The sequence below is a fragment of the Mycena indigotica genome, assembly GCF_014461135.1.
Source record: "Mycena indigotica strain 171206Taipei chromosome Unknown Mind.scaff0011, whole genome shotgun sequence".
Lineage (NCBI taxonomy): Eukaryota > Fungi > Basidiomycota > Agaricomycetes > Agaricales > Mycenaceae > Mycena > Mycena indigotica.
In genome coordinates, this window is record NW_023503010.1 from 1,060,662 (window position 1) to 1,078,590 (window position 17,929).

A 17,929-nucleotide genomic window follows, 5' to 3' on the forward strand; every position below is an offset into this window, starting at 1 on the left:
CCGTAGCGGCCTCGGTCGGGACCTCTTGCGGGGCCTCGGACCCCTTTCTCGGGTGGAATCCCAGCGTGAGGAAGAAGGGCGAGAATCCCGTTGAAGAGTTAACCTTGTCATTAAACGCGAACTCCGCTAGGGATAGCCAGTCGGACCAGTCGCTCTGCTGGAAGTTGCAGAATGTTCGAAGGTATTGCTCGACCTCCATATTCGCACGCTCTGTTTGCCCGTCCGTCTGTGGGTGATACGCCGATGAAGATCGAATCTTGATTCCCAGCAATTTGCTCAAGTCGCTCATGAAATGCCCGATGAACTGCTGGCCCCGGTCGCTAGTTACTTCCTCTGGGAATCCGTAATCTTTCCAGACGTGATCGCGGTACAGTCGAGCGACTCCTTCCCCGGAGATGTTTCCCGTGCATGGGAGTACGCGTATCCCTTTACCCAGTCGATCGACGATTACGAGAATGGCGTTGTACCCGGAGGATTCGGGTAGTTGAACGATCAGATCGATTGATATGCGCTGCCAAACTCGAGTCGGCACGCTATTCGGGACCAAGGTTCCTACGGGGCGTCTCGGGAATATCTTCGTTCGTTGGCACAACGGGCAGGCTCGTACGTATGCCTGGCAATCGGCTTGAATAGACGGCCACCAGTAGTTGCGGGTCGTCAGCTCGAGGGTTCGATGCCACCCCGGGTGTCCCACGATGGGGATGTCATGGTGTTGCCGTAGCACCCGATGCCTCAGTCCCATAGCCGGGGGTACGTATACCAGCCCGTTCCGAGTCTTGAAGCCGTCGTGCTGTTCCCAGCCTTCGGGTTCTCCGTCTTCCCAGAGTTTGAGGACCTTTTCCTCAGTGGCCGATTCGGCCCGCCGGATCGAGTCCATCAGCCCGTCACCCTCCGTATGCTCTAGTGTCAGCATAGCGCGGATCGCGTGTTCCTTGAATAGCCCCGCAGGAAGTAGGACGATGTCCTGGTTATCTTCCTTTCCGTTGTCGTACCCGTTTCGTCGGGATAACGCGTCGGCCCGCCCGTTCGTTTTCCCCGGTTTATGTAACAAAGAGAAGTGATACTCGCTCAGTTCGAGAGACCATCGTGCCTGCCGCCGGTTCAGTTTCTTAGCCGTCATGAAGTACTCCAGATTCTTGTGGTCGGTCCAGATTTCGAACGGCTTATCTCCCCCGTTCTGAAGATAATGTCGCCACTCGGTAAGGGCCCGCATGATAGCGAGCATCTCCTTGTCGTGGATGTCGTAGTTGCGCTCGGTGTCGTTCATAGCTCGGGAGAGGAATGCGATCGGGACCCACTTCCCCTCCTGTTCTTGCGAAAGGACGGCCCCGGTGGCGAAATCGGAAGAGTCCGCTCGACCCGCCATGCCCCGTGATCCGTAGGGAAGTGTAGTACGGGTTCATCCGTGACCCGGTCTATCAAGGTCTGAAAGGCCTCCTCTTCTTCCGGTCCCCATTTCCATGGGCTGTCTTTTCGGGTCAGCCGGGTCAGTGGCTTGGCGACGCGCCGAAGTCTTTGATGAATCGTCGGTAGAAGTTGAGGAACCCCAGGAAGCTTTGAACCTCTCGCAGGTTACGAGGTCGGGGCCATTCGCGCACGCCAGCGACCTTGATCGGGTCCATGCGAAGTTGCCCATTCCCGGCGATCACACCGAGGTATTCAACTTCGTTCCGCTCGAAGTCGCACTTGTCCGGTTTCAGGTACAATTGGTTGTCCTTCAGGATCTGTAGGACCTCTTTCACCGTTTGCCGATGTTCGGAGAGATCGCTAGAGTATATGAGGATGTCGTCCAGGTACACGATCACGCCGACCCTGGGAAATCAGGTTGGAAAACAATTCGTTCATCATGGATTGGAACGTGGCCGGGGAGTTGGTGAGGCCGAAAAACATCACAAGTGGTTCGAATAGGCCCCGATTGGTAATGAACGCGGCTTTCTCCTCGTCGCCTTCTTTTATGCGGATGTTGTTGTATCCCCAACGTACGTCGAGCTTGGTGAACCACCGGGCGTTACGTAATTTATGCATGATGTCCGATATGAGCGGTATCGGGTATCGGTTTTTGATGGTGATCTCGTTTAACTTCCGGTAGTCCTGTACGGGCCGTAATTTCCCGTCCTTCTTCTTGACGAAGAAGAACGGGGATGCGTACGGGGATTTCGAGGGCCGAATCCGCCCGGTTGCCAAATGTTCCTTGATGAATGCGTCAAGCTCCTTCTGTTCCTCTCCTGATAGGGGAATGCAGCGCCCTTTGACGGGTTCGGCGTCTGGGTGTAGTTCAATGGCATGGTCCCACTTCCTCCGTTCCGGGAGTTTGTCGAAGTCCTGTTTTTCGAAAACCTCTTTGAATTCCTCAAGGTAGTGCGCGGGTACGCTCTCCTCGGTGGTTCGGGGCTTCTCGGCAGCGTGGGCGGCGGCGGCCAGTTTGGTGGCCACGCTCTGCATGGCCCGGATGTGGGCGGGCGCGTTCGAACCTTCGTCGTAGATCCTCGTGACGAAGAGGCGATCCCCTTTGCCCAGGGGTTCGTTGTCCTCTTCGTCCCATTGTTCCAGCAATCGGGCCCGCTTGCACTCGGGCGGGCATCGGGTGAAGGCGATCGCCCCTTCACGCCAGTCGATCACGGGGTTGTGCTTCTTGAGCCAGTGATGCCCGATGATCACGTCACTGTTCCCGGTGTCCGTGATGGCGAATGTCAGAAGTTCGGAGTGATCCTGAATGGTGACTCGTAAGCGGGTGACGTGGGTGATCGCCCCGTCGGCGTTGATCGTCCCGTCAGCGTTGTACACTGGGACTGGGTGCGGCAGGGCTTCGAGTTCCAGTTGCGAGTCCTCCGCGAACCGTTTGCGCATGAACTCGGAGGTGGCGCCACTGTCGAGGAGGGCGTCAACCGAGTACCCGCGGAGGTTGTTGACCCCTTGAAGGGTGACGGCTACCCGCGTAGCCGTGGTGCCCTCACTTTTCCGAAAGGGGGGAGCATCTTGCAGTTGTCGCAAGGCTTCGGCTACGTCGGGGGTGTACCCCGTTCGTATGAACTCTTCTAGTTCGGGCCCGTTCTCGGCTCGGCGGGCCGGATGTATCCACTGTTGTAGTTTCGCACGAGCCTTCTCGGGCTGGTCTCGAATTTGGGCGACAAGCCTCTCGGCGCTGGCCGCGGGCCAGTTTTTCCAAGCGGGCCTTGGAGTGTCTCGTATGGTTTTGTGCGGGTTCTTCCTGCGGGCGGAAACGGTGGTTTGCGGGGTTTGTTGTTCGGGGTTGGTTTCTACGTCTGGTCCCACGTATCTCTGGATTGGCAACACGGAATATCGATTATGCGGGTTGTAACTAGAGACACTTGTGGTATACGTCGGCGAGGGCGTAGGCTTCACTCGCGACGATCGCCAAAATCCGCTTTATCCGCATTATCCTTGACAAACTCGGAGAAGATAGCCCGGATCTGGTTTGCCGATGCGGCCCGGTTCGGGCACATCCGACTGATGTGCCCTTCCTGGCCGCAGTTGTAGCAGCGAGTGCTGCGGGCCGTAGCGGGGGCCTGGGCCCGGTCGATCTCCATAGGCGCGGGCCCCGTCGAAGGTCCGGCGACCGTGGTTGCCCCGTTTCCTCGGGTGCGGCCACGGTAGGTCCCGGGCGGCGCTGATTGCTGCGTTTGGGCCCACCCGTTGAACGGGTTGCGGTTGCTGAGCCCGCTCTTGGCGGGGCGGGTGCCGTCGGGGGCGTTTTGGCCCGAGGGTGGTTAACCTTGTGGCTTTCGTCGAAAATGCGGTAGCGGCGGAGTGCGCCGTCCTGCTTGATGGCCTCTGCCTTCCAGGCCTCGTAGGTGTCGGGGAGCGTGTCTTTTCGGTAGACCCGCTCGTAACGCCCCGGAGCATACAGTTCTTGGCGACGCGAATAAGGTTGACGTCGTCGTAGTGCGCGACTTTGTTGAGAGAGTCGAGGACCGTGAAATAACTAGTTGCGTCCATGTCCTTGGTCTGGACGAAGGTTTCCATCTTCTGCTGCGCGATTTCGGCGTGAGCTTCCCCCGGAAGGCCGCGATGAAGGCTTTCTCGAAGCCTTCGTGACGTAGTATAAGCTGCGGCGGTACGGAGCTTCATGGCTTGGGAGACGTTTTCCTTCCACGTGACCGCGTTCCCTCCTTTGATGTAGGAGAGTGCGTACGAAATCTTTCGTACCTCGTCGTTATAAACATTCGGGTTGGCTTCGAAGGCCAACCAACAATCGGCCAGGAAGGCGTCTACTTCGCTGGCGTCGCCCGTGAACTCCTTAGGGGAGAGACGGTTACTCGTGTGTTTCCCCGTGGGGCCGATGAGCCAAGTCCTCTCTGGCTTGGCGGAGCAGATCGTAGCTCTGCATGACTCCCTGCTGTACAGCTGCGTATTCCCCGTTTACTCGGGACAGCTCGGCCTCGAGGACCACTTGTCGATTCGTCAGGGCGGTGTTTTCCGCCTTGAGTTGCTCCATCTCCTGACTCGTTCGGAACAGATGGGCGAACAGGAACTCCTGTTGTTCGCTATGGCCCAGGGCCATGAATCGGGCACGTTCGTCCCCCTGGCTTGCGGGGGTGCCCATCGTACTGTCGTGCTCGGTAGACATTTGAGGAGCACGAGAGATGGGTATTCGCCCGGAGAATAGACGATATTAGCCTAGCGACTACATCTTGTAAGTACGACTTTTATACGCTACGGTATTAGGGATGGATCGGATGGGCGCCAGGTCCCAGGGCGGATCGGATGGGCGCTGCGTAGGGTCGTAGGGGTGAACGGAAGGGGTTGGAAGAATGAGGGGGCGTCCAGGAGGACGACGGTATACGGGGCCCGTTCGGGCCCGTGCGGCCTTACGGCCCGGACGGCCCGACCCGAACCGTGACAATGATGGCAATTCACAGAATATCGAACTGTGGCTGTGTATACCGAAATAGTAGCAGCCCAGGATTGGCGCATGGACCCTGCAGGGACGCTAAGTTCCAGAAGCTAAGCAAACGTCCGCAGTTGCACGAGGTGACAGGTGTCTATCTACGGGAGACTCCGCCGCGAGAAGTACATTTCCAGTTCTCACAAACGCCCGATAACAACCACTCGAAATCCACATCCTGACTAACCAGCCGTGCGGGTACCTCGTCCGCGAACTTGAATATACAGATCCCGCGCATCTCCTTCCAAATGCGATATTTCCGAGGGCACTCGTGTCCGCATGGTCGAGCAAGGCCTTGTGAACTCGTCCTCAGTTTGATCCATGGAAACAACGGTCCGACATGGTGGGCAACATACTCGATATACCACAGCCAAGATTCAGACGGTGCCCAACCCGCTAGTGCGCATCGCTGGTCAGTGAGCCGAGGGTAGGGGCAAACGACGTAGTGACCCGCGATAAAATTCATTTGCGATGTAAAACGAGCCGAAAAAAGCGTTGGCAAGACAGAATAACCAGGAGCGACGAGCAGATAGGTGACATGGTGCTAGGTCGGTAGTCGTTAGGGAGGGGAGCGCGGTATGCGATGTCGCACTCACATGCTTCGGGTGGCTGAAGGCCACGCATTCCTCCACTCTGCCCTCGTATTCCTCTCGACGGACACCATTACAGTGCCTGCAGAATTCAGTTTCAACCCTACTTCGTTCAGCTCATACTGCGTACCTTGTAAATCCAAGTACTCTCTCGAAGAAATGACGCCATGTGTCGACACTCGCCTGAGTGCAAAGCAGCTCCATACAGTTGATGTTGGCGTCGCGATCTTCTACCGCAGAAAAGGTGCAGATGGCGAGTGGGATTGCGGACACAACGGCAGACTGGGTCTTCTCGAGTAAGTTCAAAAAGTGGGTAACCAAGGCGCGCGGCGTAATCGGAACGGGTGCCTCGACCACCATCCAAGAATGGGGCGATGCGGTACTGAAGCCTCTGTCGCATGACTTCGTTGGCGATGACCCTCATCCCTTGGTTGCACTGTGACAAGGCGCGGAAGGTCGGCCAAGGTGCCCATCGCATAATAGCGGACACACAAGCAGGCGAGGAGAACACTTGTGCCACAAAAGAAGTCGACATGGGGGTGTTCTTATTCCAGACAGAGACAGAGTAGCGGCTATTTAACTACATTACATGGCCAGGATGTCACGTCCGATCAAATTCTCCCGGATGAGCCTGTCAGCAAGTTAAGCGTAAGCAGCCTGAAGAGATGAGAACGTACATTTTGACGATGGCTCGTGCAGAAAGTACGTCGAGGCTGGTCATGTCACCAACCCCGTCGCTACTTGACTGGGTGACGTCGTTGATGAGAGTGCGAACGACCACCAAGTTACCGTACCAAGGGAAAGGAGAGCGCGGAAGCAAGGCAGCGATGGATTGGTTGACAGGCTGCTCATTGTCGGGATTTATGAGCGGGTCGGGTGGCTGGTTGAGACAGAACACCGCATAAGCGTAGTCGAGTGGATCGGGGTCATCCATGGGCCAGTTTCTAACGATAGCCAGAGAAGACGGCACGTCAACCACAAAAGTGTGGCGCTCGTAAGTGGGTGGGATCTACCACATCGCGTCCAAATCGCGGGGCCCTGAAGGTTTCCCAACGCCTGGCTTTGTGGGTACATGTACCAATAGTGGACGCGCGAGACCCGTGGGGAATAACAAGCCCACGACAGTGCCAGAGTCAGGTCCTTTCTGTCGACCCAGGGGTTCGTTGAGTCAACTATCCCTAAAGAACTGAACGACATACCGGCGCTAAACGCTGAATGGTGTGCTGTCGTTCCGAGATAACTGCTCTGGTGAAGAGCGGTACTGAGCTGTGAGGTTCTGTATCCATGGCTGGGTGCTTATGCTTAGCACGGTACCTTTATAGCCGTTGGCCGTCCCCCCAAGAAGGTGATCAGTTGTGGTCTCCAAGCCAATGGAATGGGGTTCCGATTAAGCAAAGCAAGCGGTGTGACAAGGAAAATTGCTGTCACAGCGATTATCATCCTTGTTTGGAATTTCCATGTTCAGGCATCTTGGCTTATACTGTCATTCAAAGGAAGCACACGACCTATAACTGTTATCCGACACAAGCTATTCACTAGAATCCAACTCGTCTACTTCTTCACTGGTTGCGCTACCCGACGAACTGGACTGTAACTCGGGCGTCTCGTCCGTGCTGAAGCTTCCCCATGGGCTGGTGGTCAGCAAATCATCGTCGTCAGAACCCGTATGGCCTAACTGGCGCGCTTCAGGATATGCAAACGAAGTACTGACACCACTTACGGGATTGATATCAGCAGGCCTAGGCTTCACCAACTTGATTGTTTTCGCCTGCACTTTGTATGTCTGCTCCGACAATGAATTTTAGTAGCGATGTTCCGTAAGCTGACCTACCATTTGAACCTCCAGACCCCCGGGGACCTGCTGACTTTCCCTTCTGCAGCGCAGCTCACAAACAAGTGCCACGGTGTCGCCGGACGTCAAAGGGAACTTCGCGGGTAAGTTTTTGAAGCCATACACCTCGTAAGTCCAGTCATTGACAGGTACTAAAACTTCCGGGAATCCCTCCGACGCGTCCATGTGGATGACAACCTTGTCTTGAGAGCACCAACTTCGGCTGCGAACCTGCAAAGGACGTTGAGCGGCACACAAATGGTAGCGGGCTTGGTTGCGCGTTACTCACAGCGGAGATAAGGCTCAACGAACTGCGGTCAGTCGATACCACTTGACGAAGGTTGTGCATTTGGGCGTCCCACGGTTCTTGGAAGACGAGTCCGCCCCACCCTTGTGCTGTCCAGTCAGGCAGCTTCAGGGTGAAGCAGACACCATCTTCACGCTTGATAAAGCTGGGAAAGTTGACGAGTTCCCCAAAGAGGACGCAACGATACACGTCTTCGGGTGCTACGCTGTCGCGGGAGGTGGTAAATGCGTCACTACTGCCGCTGTGGACAGTGGGAGGGTGGAAATCAACGTGGTAGCGCGCATTCCCCATGAATTTGTGACCATGACCATTGAGGGTAGAGATAAGGTGAATAGGCTTCAAAGTGCAGTCAGGCGTTAGCAGCTGACCATCGCGCTGGTTGCTACGTCGAGACGCAGCATCCATAACATTGGCGAGAAGGAGTGCAGGCTCCGTGGCGTGCAACATTATGGTCGCTAACGAAGTCATTGTAGAAAGTCGGCAATAATTGGGGAGCATTTATAGTGAGTTCATGTCGAGCTCGACAACAAAGATTCTGTCCCCATCTCAGCTCTCCGAACAGCGTCGGAATCCTGTATGGAGCAAGCGATGAAGACTCATACTCTACCATCAGCCTTCCAACTTCTTGCTGAGTTTTGCCAGGTTCCTCGACGCGCGAAGGCGTCGTGGAAGTCACTTCTGGAGTATCTAGGCACCCTAGAAACTTCGCTGCAACAAGACATTATAGCAGCGGCGGAGAGCAGACCCGGCAGCAAAAGGAAGCGATTACCCGCAGCAATTCCAGCAACGCGGCCAACGAAGCGTGCCAAGAATGAAGCGGTGGGAGGGACTGCGATCAGCGACGTTGTATCTACACCCTCCGTTGACTTCCTCCGCGTACCATCGGAAGCGATTGTGCAAGGTTGTATTGCAAGGTAAGGGTAAAACCACAGACCCGCTGTTATTCACAAACCCGGATTTAGTTTCATTGATAGAACAGGCAATGCTGCGCTCACTAAGAGCACATGCATCGTGTGCGCCAGACGCATGTTCGCGACCGACTTTCAGAAGCTCAGGATGGAACGCATCCCCAACAAACACTTATTGTCACCGACGCATCCACACCCAGACCAAGTGCTAATCGAGGGGGCTTTGTTCCACTCCACTGTAACGAAGGACGGAGTCAACGACGTCTGCAATTCTTGTCTCCACTCGTTAGCGAGATGTGAGCGCCCGCGGTTGTCATTATCGAACAACCTTTGGCTCGGCGACGTTCCTTTCCAGCTCCAGATACTGACTTTACCGGAACAACTACTCGTATCGTTATATTTTCCAACTGCCTACATTTTCAAGATATACCCTCAGAACATCAAACAACCAAGTTCCGTGAACGTCCAGATACCTATGCCGGCCACACATGAGAAACTAAGGGGCAACGTATCCACATTTCGCTTACCCACCTCCCAAATCGCGGACATGGTGGCGGGGAACTTAGTCCCTCGGCCCTCACTCTTGCTGGCAGCAGTTATCGGGGTGACGTTCGTCGGACTTGGCCAAAAATCCGTGTCGTGTATGCCTGGTTTATTTAGGGTAAGAAGAGGGCGCGTACGGGATGCACTCCAGTGGTTGAAAGCCAACAATCCCCTCTATGAGAAGGTCACGATCTCACCGGAAAGACTTCAGAGCCTCCCCGAAGACGGAGTACCTCCAGAGATAATGAACACCGTTCGCTTCTCGGACGATATAGACGCGGTAGGAAGGGAACACGCTGGTTATGTGCCTCCAGACCACGGAGAAGAGGAGGAGAATGATCATGAGAGCCAATTGGAAGACGACGACGAACAGAGAGGTGAACCAGATGAGCAAACCGAGCCAGGCGAAACCGATCATGAAGCTAATGAAGAAATGCATTACGTGGAAAAACAAGTCCATCCCGCTACAACACAAGCACTAGAAGGTACGAAACTGCGCACGAGAAGAACCATTCCATTGACACATAATACTTCCGCCCGCAGATTTGTTGGACCCATACGATGAAGAAGGGGAGCTCGATAATCATCCGACGACTAATGACGGAGAGGACTCTGGTACGCAACTGACCCCGGATATGGGTCTTCTGCTATTGTGGAGTTTTTTCCCAATCGCCCAGTGGGCAACTCTTGAATCAATGGCAGAAGGCCCGCTCCGACAGCTACCCCCTACAACATTAATTAAGTTTGTTTAGATCCGGACGTGTTTCCTCTCCAGGCTCACGGGGTGTCAGGACGTTGGTGGGGACAATATTCCAGACGCCACGCTCTTCGCACACGCGGTGGAAAACTTGATACCGAGTGGCTTCTCTGCTGACTATGGGATACGCAAAGGAAACGCCTTCGTCAATGAATTCGCCCGTCGTGATGAAAACAAAGAGCGATTTGACAGGGGCCCATCGAACCCTAACCACTTACTGGGGGCATACCCAGCACTTTTTCCTTATGGATTAGGAGGATTTGAAGTGGACAGAGCATTACACGTGTCATACGAGGAACAGGTCAAGTGGGCGTTGCAGCATGAATCTGGCCGTTTCCGGCGCCACACATCCTTTGTTTTCCAAGTATTCGGGGTACTGTGGAAGCGCCAAGTTTGTCGCTCGGCCTCCCTGCAGGTAGACCACAACAAATTCATGGCTCACTACGAAGATTTCATGCGCTTGAAGCCCAGTGACCTGCTGGCAGCCAGTGAGGAGGAGAACCAGAAGGCTACCATCTCCAATCCCACCGTGCGACTGCTACGGAAACATATCACGACTGTCCGAGCCAAAGTGATGGGTACGGATGAAAACCGCGTAGCGATCAGAGCTCAAATATGGGGCATGAACTTAAAGTTCAACCCGCCAACGTTGTGGACCACCATTAACTTATCCGATAGCAACGATCCGATCGCACAAGTGCTAGCTGGGCGTGAAATCAACTTGGACAACTTTGTGGCTAAGGTGGGCCCCAACGCTACGGAAAGGGCTCATACTATCAGCTCCGACCCCTATGCAGCTGCGGAATATTTTCACATTGTCGTTGGGCTTTTGTTAACGGAGCTGGTGGGACTGAAATCGGGGGGGAGGGGCGCTATCACCAGAAAGGAAGGAATTTTCGGGTTTGTCAACGCATATATTGGTACCGTGGAAGCGCAGGCACGAGGATCACTGCACTTGCACATTTTGTTCTGGCTGAACGGAGCGCCTACCGCCGCCGAAATGCAAAACGCACTTCAGAGCGAAGAATTCCGCGCCAAAGTCCGAAACTTCATCCATCACAACATTCGGGCCGACATTCCTTCAGAAGACAGCGTGAAACCAAAAAAAGAAACAACGGGGCCTACAGTCGAGCATTGCCTATTCAAGACCGGAAGATCCTCGATTACCGAATTACGAAGAACGCCGCCAACAGACTGAGGCTCGTAACGCAGCTGTCCTGCAAGCCCACACTTGTACAACCTACTACTGCCTGAAAAACAAGAATGGGAAACTAGTCTGTAAGCGCGGACATCCCTGGCCTACGTACGCCGAGGACTGGGTGGACACTCAAGGCAATTGGGGGCCTAAGAGACGGTTTTCCTTTCTGAATCCTTGGAACCCACCCTTATTTGCTACGACACGGTCAAACATGGACATCAAACTCATGACAAACTCTTGGGAAACGAAAGATATAGCATTCTATATCACTCTCTACATCGCCAAGAAGCAAGTCCAGGCAGCTAACGCCTCCGCCATCCTCGCCACTAGCAAAGTGTTTTCCGCGAAAGAGCATGTGGTGTCAGCAGAGAACTCTATTGAGAAAGTCAACAAAAAATTACTGCAGCAATGTGCGAACACACTAAGTCGTCAGTACGAATTGAGCGGTCCCGAGGTAATCAGCTACCTGATGGGGTGGGGGGACCGCTACATTTCGCACACATTTGTCAAAATTTATTGGGATATTGTCACCGCGACGTTGTGCCGCGCCTATCCAACCCTTTCAAACAAGTGTGTTGACCACTATGGATGAGAGTGAAGCTAATTTAAATACAGGACTGGACGGGAAACAGATTCACGTGGTGCTTACGCGAAGACGGACTCACGTGCTTCTTATGTAAGACAGACCAACACGCGCATTGCACAACTTGATGTTAAACAGCTAGGTCGCCTGAGGGTGAACAACGGTCAAATCTGCTTACAAGATCAACTAGGTCAATATGCAGATAGAGGTGAAGGGCTTCTTGGAATGAACGTCTACGAATTCTTCACCAGAACATACCACGACAGTCGTACGGTGGTCACTTATCAAGCAGAGCCAGAGCCCGGTGAATCCAAACGTCCAGGCAGACCCCCAAGTGAACGCTTTCCATACCTACCTCAATCAGAGAGAAAAGGAGCAAGAATGGTCCGTGGCGCAAAACAGGAAACTGCATTGCACATCGTTGGACGGTGGCTCCCTAACAGAGACGACGCTAACCAGGAATACTACTCAGCACAGATTCTTCTGCTGTTGAAGCCGTGGCGCGTTCTCGCAGACCTGATGGGTGTGCATGAGAGCTTCCTGAATGCTCGCTTGGCCTTTGAAAGCGAATGCAATGCTGAAATTCATCGGATAATCGCCAACCTTCAATATTACCACGAGTGCTCATCCAGCGCTAATCGCCGACGGCCCCAGTCCAATAATGAAACGGAGGAGAACGATGATGATGAATACGGAACGCACACTTCGCAGGACGTACAATCGGTTACAAGAAACTACACAGAAGAGGATGTGGAAAGAGCCCGCGCCAACAAGTACGCCGCAGCGGAACAACTGTACGGAAAACGAGCTATGGAAGCGGCCTACTCGTCCGGGTATCTTCGTCAAATCAAATCGATCAGTAGCTGAACTCCCCTTGCTGAAACCAGTTTCCAACGACGAAATGACCTGCTACCAGGAGTGGGAAGCGAAAATTAACTCAATAAGACGCATTGAGGGGATTCAAGAGCCGACGCCCACGCGGAACACTTCAGAGACCGGGCACTCGGAGCGTGTACTAACCGAGTTCGACGAAGACTCCGAAAGTTTCTTGGGACCCCCCATCACGTTGGACAACGACACAAATAGAAGATGGCGCTCCGAAGAACAACAACGCCGACTGGATATGCTTAACGAGGAACAGCGTCGAGCACACAATATCATCGAAAGCCACCTCTTGAAACATATACAAGGAGAAGAACCTCCACAACTTCTGATGATTGTGCAGGGCGAGGGCGGCCGAGGAAAAACCGTGCTGTTGAGGGCAATTACGGACACGTTCGAGCTGCACCGATCACGGCAGAAGCTTGCGAAAACGGGTACCACAGGGATTTCGGCCAGTCTCGTAGCGGGGGTGACGCTTCATCAATGGGCCGGTATACCAGTAGTGTTTTCCGAGAAGGAGGAATGGATAAAGAGTGCGTTTCCCACCTTGAGATCTAATCATGCTGATAAGCGCCATAGAGAGCAGTGCCAATATTCAAGAGCGGAGAAGAATGAATATCCTACCCGCCAAATATCTCGTAATTGACGAGTACTCCATGCTCACGAAAAAGACGCTCGCTCAGTTATCCCACATCCTAGGATATGTCAAGGCGACTATCGGCGAAGCGCCACCGTCCCAGCCTTTTGGCAATATCAACATCATCCTCGTAGGAGACCCACATCAGTTTCCCCCCGTAGGCAATCCTACAGGGGCCCTGTACAACGACCGATGTGATCACTCTCTGCTTTCGCAGCTCGGTCTGGCATTCTACCGCCAGTTCACCACGGTTGTGACACTGACTGAACAAAACCGAGTCACTGATGCAGGTTGGAGCGCGCTTCTACGGCGTCTGCGACATGGCGACTGCACGGTGGAAGACATGGCACTGTTAAAATCGTTGACAGTATCACAAAACCTCCACATGCGATGGGACCAACATCCGTGGAAGGATGCGGTGCTTGTTACACCTCGTCATGCGGCGCGAACTTTGTGGAACTCTGCTGCACTTGAACGTCACCGGGCAACAACGGGGTACAGTATCTATATATCTAAAGCAGAGGACTCTACATCTCGCCCGCCTCGGCAGTTGACGTTAGAGGAACGCGTCCTGGTGGCTGGATTCAACGATCAAAAACCTGGAAAACTAGCGGAGTTTGTGGACATTGCCATAGGGATGAAGGCAATGGTTCTGTGGAACATCGCAACTGAGGCCGACCTCGCAAACGGTACTCGCGGAACCATAGTTGATATTAAGCTGGACCCCAGAGAACCGACGCCTCTCCAACGAGAAAAGGACGGCAGAATACGATTGCAATACCCCCCTTGCGCTTTACACATCAAGCTCGACCAATTTTCTTTTCCCCAATTCGAAAGCCTGCCACCAGGAGTTCTCCCTATCTCTCCGACCTCCTCATCATTCTACATCACGAAGCCTAATAAGGATAAATTGACCATTCGCAGACGTCAATTTGCTATCACCCCCGGTTACGCCTTCACAGACTACAAGTCACAGGGCCAAACGATAGCGTACGTTGTAGTGGACTTGGAACAGCCACCACATGGTCGATTGACACCCTTCAACGCTTATGTCGCGTTATCCCGTAGCCACGGTCGAGAGAACATCAGACTCTTACGAAGCCTCGATCCAACCTTATTCACTACGCATCCATCCGACAGTTTACGCGAGGAAGATCGACGACTGGCAGCTCTCACCGCTGTCACGCGTGCACTGCATCCACTGATTCTACACTAAAATCCGAGCTGCGGACCCAACAAGGCGGAAAAAAATCCCACCCTCTCCGTACAGGACCGGATGTAATAACAGAACACAGAATTCTACCATATTTAACCCTTACCGTCGTGTTGCGAGGTGCAGCAGACTACGAAGTCCACCGCAAATGCCTCAAACCTCACTCTTGTCGCGCTGGACAACTAGATGCGTCCATTGTGCATCAGCCGAACCTCGCCGTCGCTGCTCAGGTTGTCAAGTTGCTCGCTACTGCAATGTTGACTGCCAGAAGAAGGATTGGCCAAACCATAAGACCGCTTGCAAGGACCATGTACAAAGCCTAGCGGATATCAAGGATCCCCTTACGGCCAACGTTATCCAGTTCTTTGCAAAATTTGTCGACGATTGGAGGTCCTCATTCCCCCAATGGGCAATGTTTGCAGCGAACGCAGCGAACCAACCAGTCGATTACCTGGAGACCCACTTGTGAGTTACGAACGCGGTTGGCTCAAACATCTGCTCACAAGGCAACTACTCAGCTTCACAGTCACAGTGCAACCTACAGCGGACGGCACAAGAACCAGTAGGAAGGCATTCTTCGACGTACGTGCTAACACTCCCTACCTCCCAATACTTAAGTTAGTAACTGCCATACTCTAGGTTACGCAGTCGTCAATGGTGCACAACGACAAGTTCTACACCGTGCTTCCTGTTGAGGCATTAAAAGAGGGCGACATCCAACAGAACCAGAAAGATTTCACCGAACAATTCGAGAAACTCACTAAGAGTCGCAACCACCTGCGAATCGTGGTAACATCAACTGTCATTTGCACCATATACACCGTCCCTATCGCAGCGATATTCCCACCAGAACTCCAAGGCTGGATGAAAAATAGCCAAATCAGCGATTTCATGCGAACCGTGTACGAAAACGAGTTCAAAGCAACGGTGGCGGCGGGCAAAGGTTCGTCACAGCGTCTGTATTCATAAAACGGCCCTGAAAAAAAAAAGTTCACCGGTCCCTTCTCAGAACAGTGGAATTGTTCGGTGTACGTACTCACGGGTAAAGTACTGTACGTGCCCGAAGACGAATAGGAATGTCATGTAGTGCGCGATGAAATGAATAGGACGACTTTTAAAAGAAACCCCAAAATATCAGTGATCGGATTCTAATCAATCAAGTATTGCGGTCTTGACCTTACTCAATATTACTACTCATGTGGGAGGACCTATCCTTCGCTCCGCCAGCACGGCGTCAACGTCTCCAGCGGCCGAGCCTCCCCATCCACCTCCCATGGACGAAGCACTACGAGAGTTTTCGCCACAGAGCAGTGCTTTCAGATGGGTCCGCACGAGAAGACCGTATTACTGCATACCTAACGGAAAACTGGTGCTTATGATGCAGAACGAACTCTGGTTCGCTAGCAGAATCTGGGAGGAAAGAGTCGCAGAGAGAAATTGTAGCGAACATTACAACGTCAACTTCCTCAGCTGCTGACTTCACCGCGTGGAAAACAACGATGGCACTCGGCCTCCTCCCGTAGAGGACTGCCTGGCACAAACAGCAGAGGAATTGTCTCAATGGGAGGAGATCCAGTCCCTATGTACGTGGGATCTTTCAACTGCGGAAGACGGCCCGATGCTTGTCGCAGGCTCTCGAGTTGCACTGCCACCCACCGTTTTCCCCCAAGGACACCCACAAAGCGGCGTCATAGTTGACACAGACCCCAAAGGGGTTTGTCGAGTCCGCGTCGCTTGCGATGGGGCGCCGTTGGATATCAACTCTCCCTCTCTTGTGGAAAACCTCCTCAAGATAGTGGAATCCGAGTTAGACGAAGTCCTTATCGACCGACCACGTCTCAGACCACACTTCATCAATGGCCCTGTTCAGCTTCAACTGGGTGACAGAGTTGTCATATTGAACGGACACCACCGCAAGAGAATCGGGAGAGTGGAACGCATACATCGCGGAAGGCAACATACAATGCTGACACTCATCGACAACCACATAACTATCAGCAACGTCGCACTGTCCAATGTTGGATGGCTATTCCTTCCGGGTGACCCTGTCTCTGTATATTACGGAGCTCACGCTGGAATCAGAGGGAGAATCAAAGGGACATTCGCACTGAAACACCTGAACCATGATCTCCAGCAATTCCCACCGGGGGGAATAGAAATCGAAGCGGTACGAGTCCTTTCTGCAAAAGGATCGCGATGACACGAACACAGGACAGAACGGATGACGTGGTAAGTCCAAGTCGCCTGGAAACACAAGTGTACAATGAAAAACCCAAAGATTCTAGTACCAACACAGTTTATCCGGCTGGACGTGCGCCTTCTGCCTACCCTAACCGCCCGGGCTCCAATCATCGTCGACGAGCATTGGCTGTCTCAGCAGGCGCTAGTAGGGAAAACTCTCAACGTCATCATCGCTCCAATAGAGAGAGGGCGCATATCGGAGTTGCAAGCTTCGTCCATAGGCAAAGCAGGATCGATTCAACTTCAAGAACCGATTACTCCGACCAACTTCGGTAACCCATTGACGGTTAAAATGCTCCATACGTCAATAGAGGTTCGTATCCTTCCGGAATGGCTGCTGCCTATCCACGATATACCCTGCGACTCGAACGGGCGGCGACGCTGCATCATCGTCGGGAAGGACGTCCACGGTCACTTGACTTTTGTTGGCAAATACGCTATTGCGCTCACCGCAAAGGATGAGTGGCCAATGCAAGCCACGGTGCTCGACGACACTGGGACTCCGATGGCAATTGCCTGGTTTCCCCGATCATCTCTCTGTCAATCCACCGGGTAGCAATAGAGGCGTGGAAGGGCTTTTTAAAGCCGAGGTAACTGAGAAGTAGGGTAATCCACTGTATAATCAGTGTAATAATGCTCTACGAGATGTTAAAACGAGGATATCTCTGAAGAACCAACGTCTTCAGGACTCTTTGTTTGTACTTGTTTGTTTTTGTTGTTTACAGGTGTTTGTTCGCGAGTTTTTCACATACAGGACCTTGTAAAGCAAGGTAATCTCCTTGAAATGGTGTCTCTGATGCAAGTTCATTTCCATCTCACACTGGGGTTTCTGCCAAAAAATAGGCCCTGAAGTAGGATTAATTTATGATCAATGGCAAACAAAAAAAATGTATATTTTCACAATTTAGAACAATAATAAATAAAGCTCCAGGAAAATAAATTTGTTTTATAAAGAATTGGGGCATATATTGAGTCATCAGATTGGACTTGTCAGGGGAACCTCCCTTTCGGCCCGGAGACGCGCCCGATTCCGGTCCGACTCCGGTTCCGACTCCGGTCCGGCCCTCCATCTCGCCCGCACAATCACCGATCCGTCAACGCCCTCCCGACGGTCGCCCTGGGACCTTGCCTGCGACGCCGCCCAAGCCTTCTGTGCCCGACAGCGGCAGCTACGGACAAGCAGTATATAGTCAGCTACCTAGCAGGCGGACCCTTAGAGTTTCTTCTCTTTGGATCCTCCCCTGCTAGGTCAGCTTCATTTGTATTCGCTTACCAATGTTCACGCTTTGGATCCTCCCCTGCTAGGACCTTGATCTCAACAATCTCCAAGCAT

General features: G+C 53.2%; 1 protein-coding gene across 1 annotated transcript; it reads left to right on the forward strand.

Moving 5' to 3' along the window:
• Positions 1 to 11,251: 11,251 nt before the first annotated feature.
• Positions 11,252 to 12,490, forward strand: MIND_01163500 (ATP-dependent DNA helicase; the record flags this gene model as incomplete). The annotated part of the gene is made up of 2 exons (XM_037368155.1): positions 11,252 to 11,610; positions 11,656 to 12,490. 2 exons carry the CDS (start codon positions 11,252 to 11,254, stop codon positions 12,488 to 12,490), a joined length of 1,194 nt encoding a protein of 397 aa, XP_037215081.1.
• Positions 12,491 to 17,929: the final 5,439 nt, after the last annotated feature.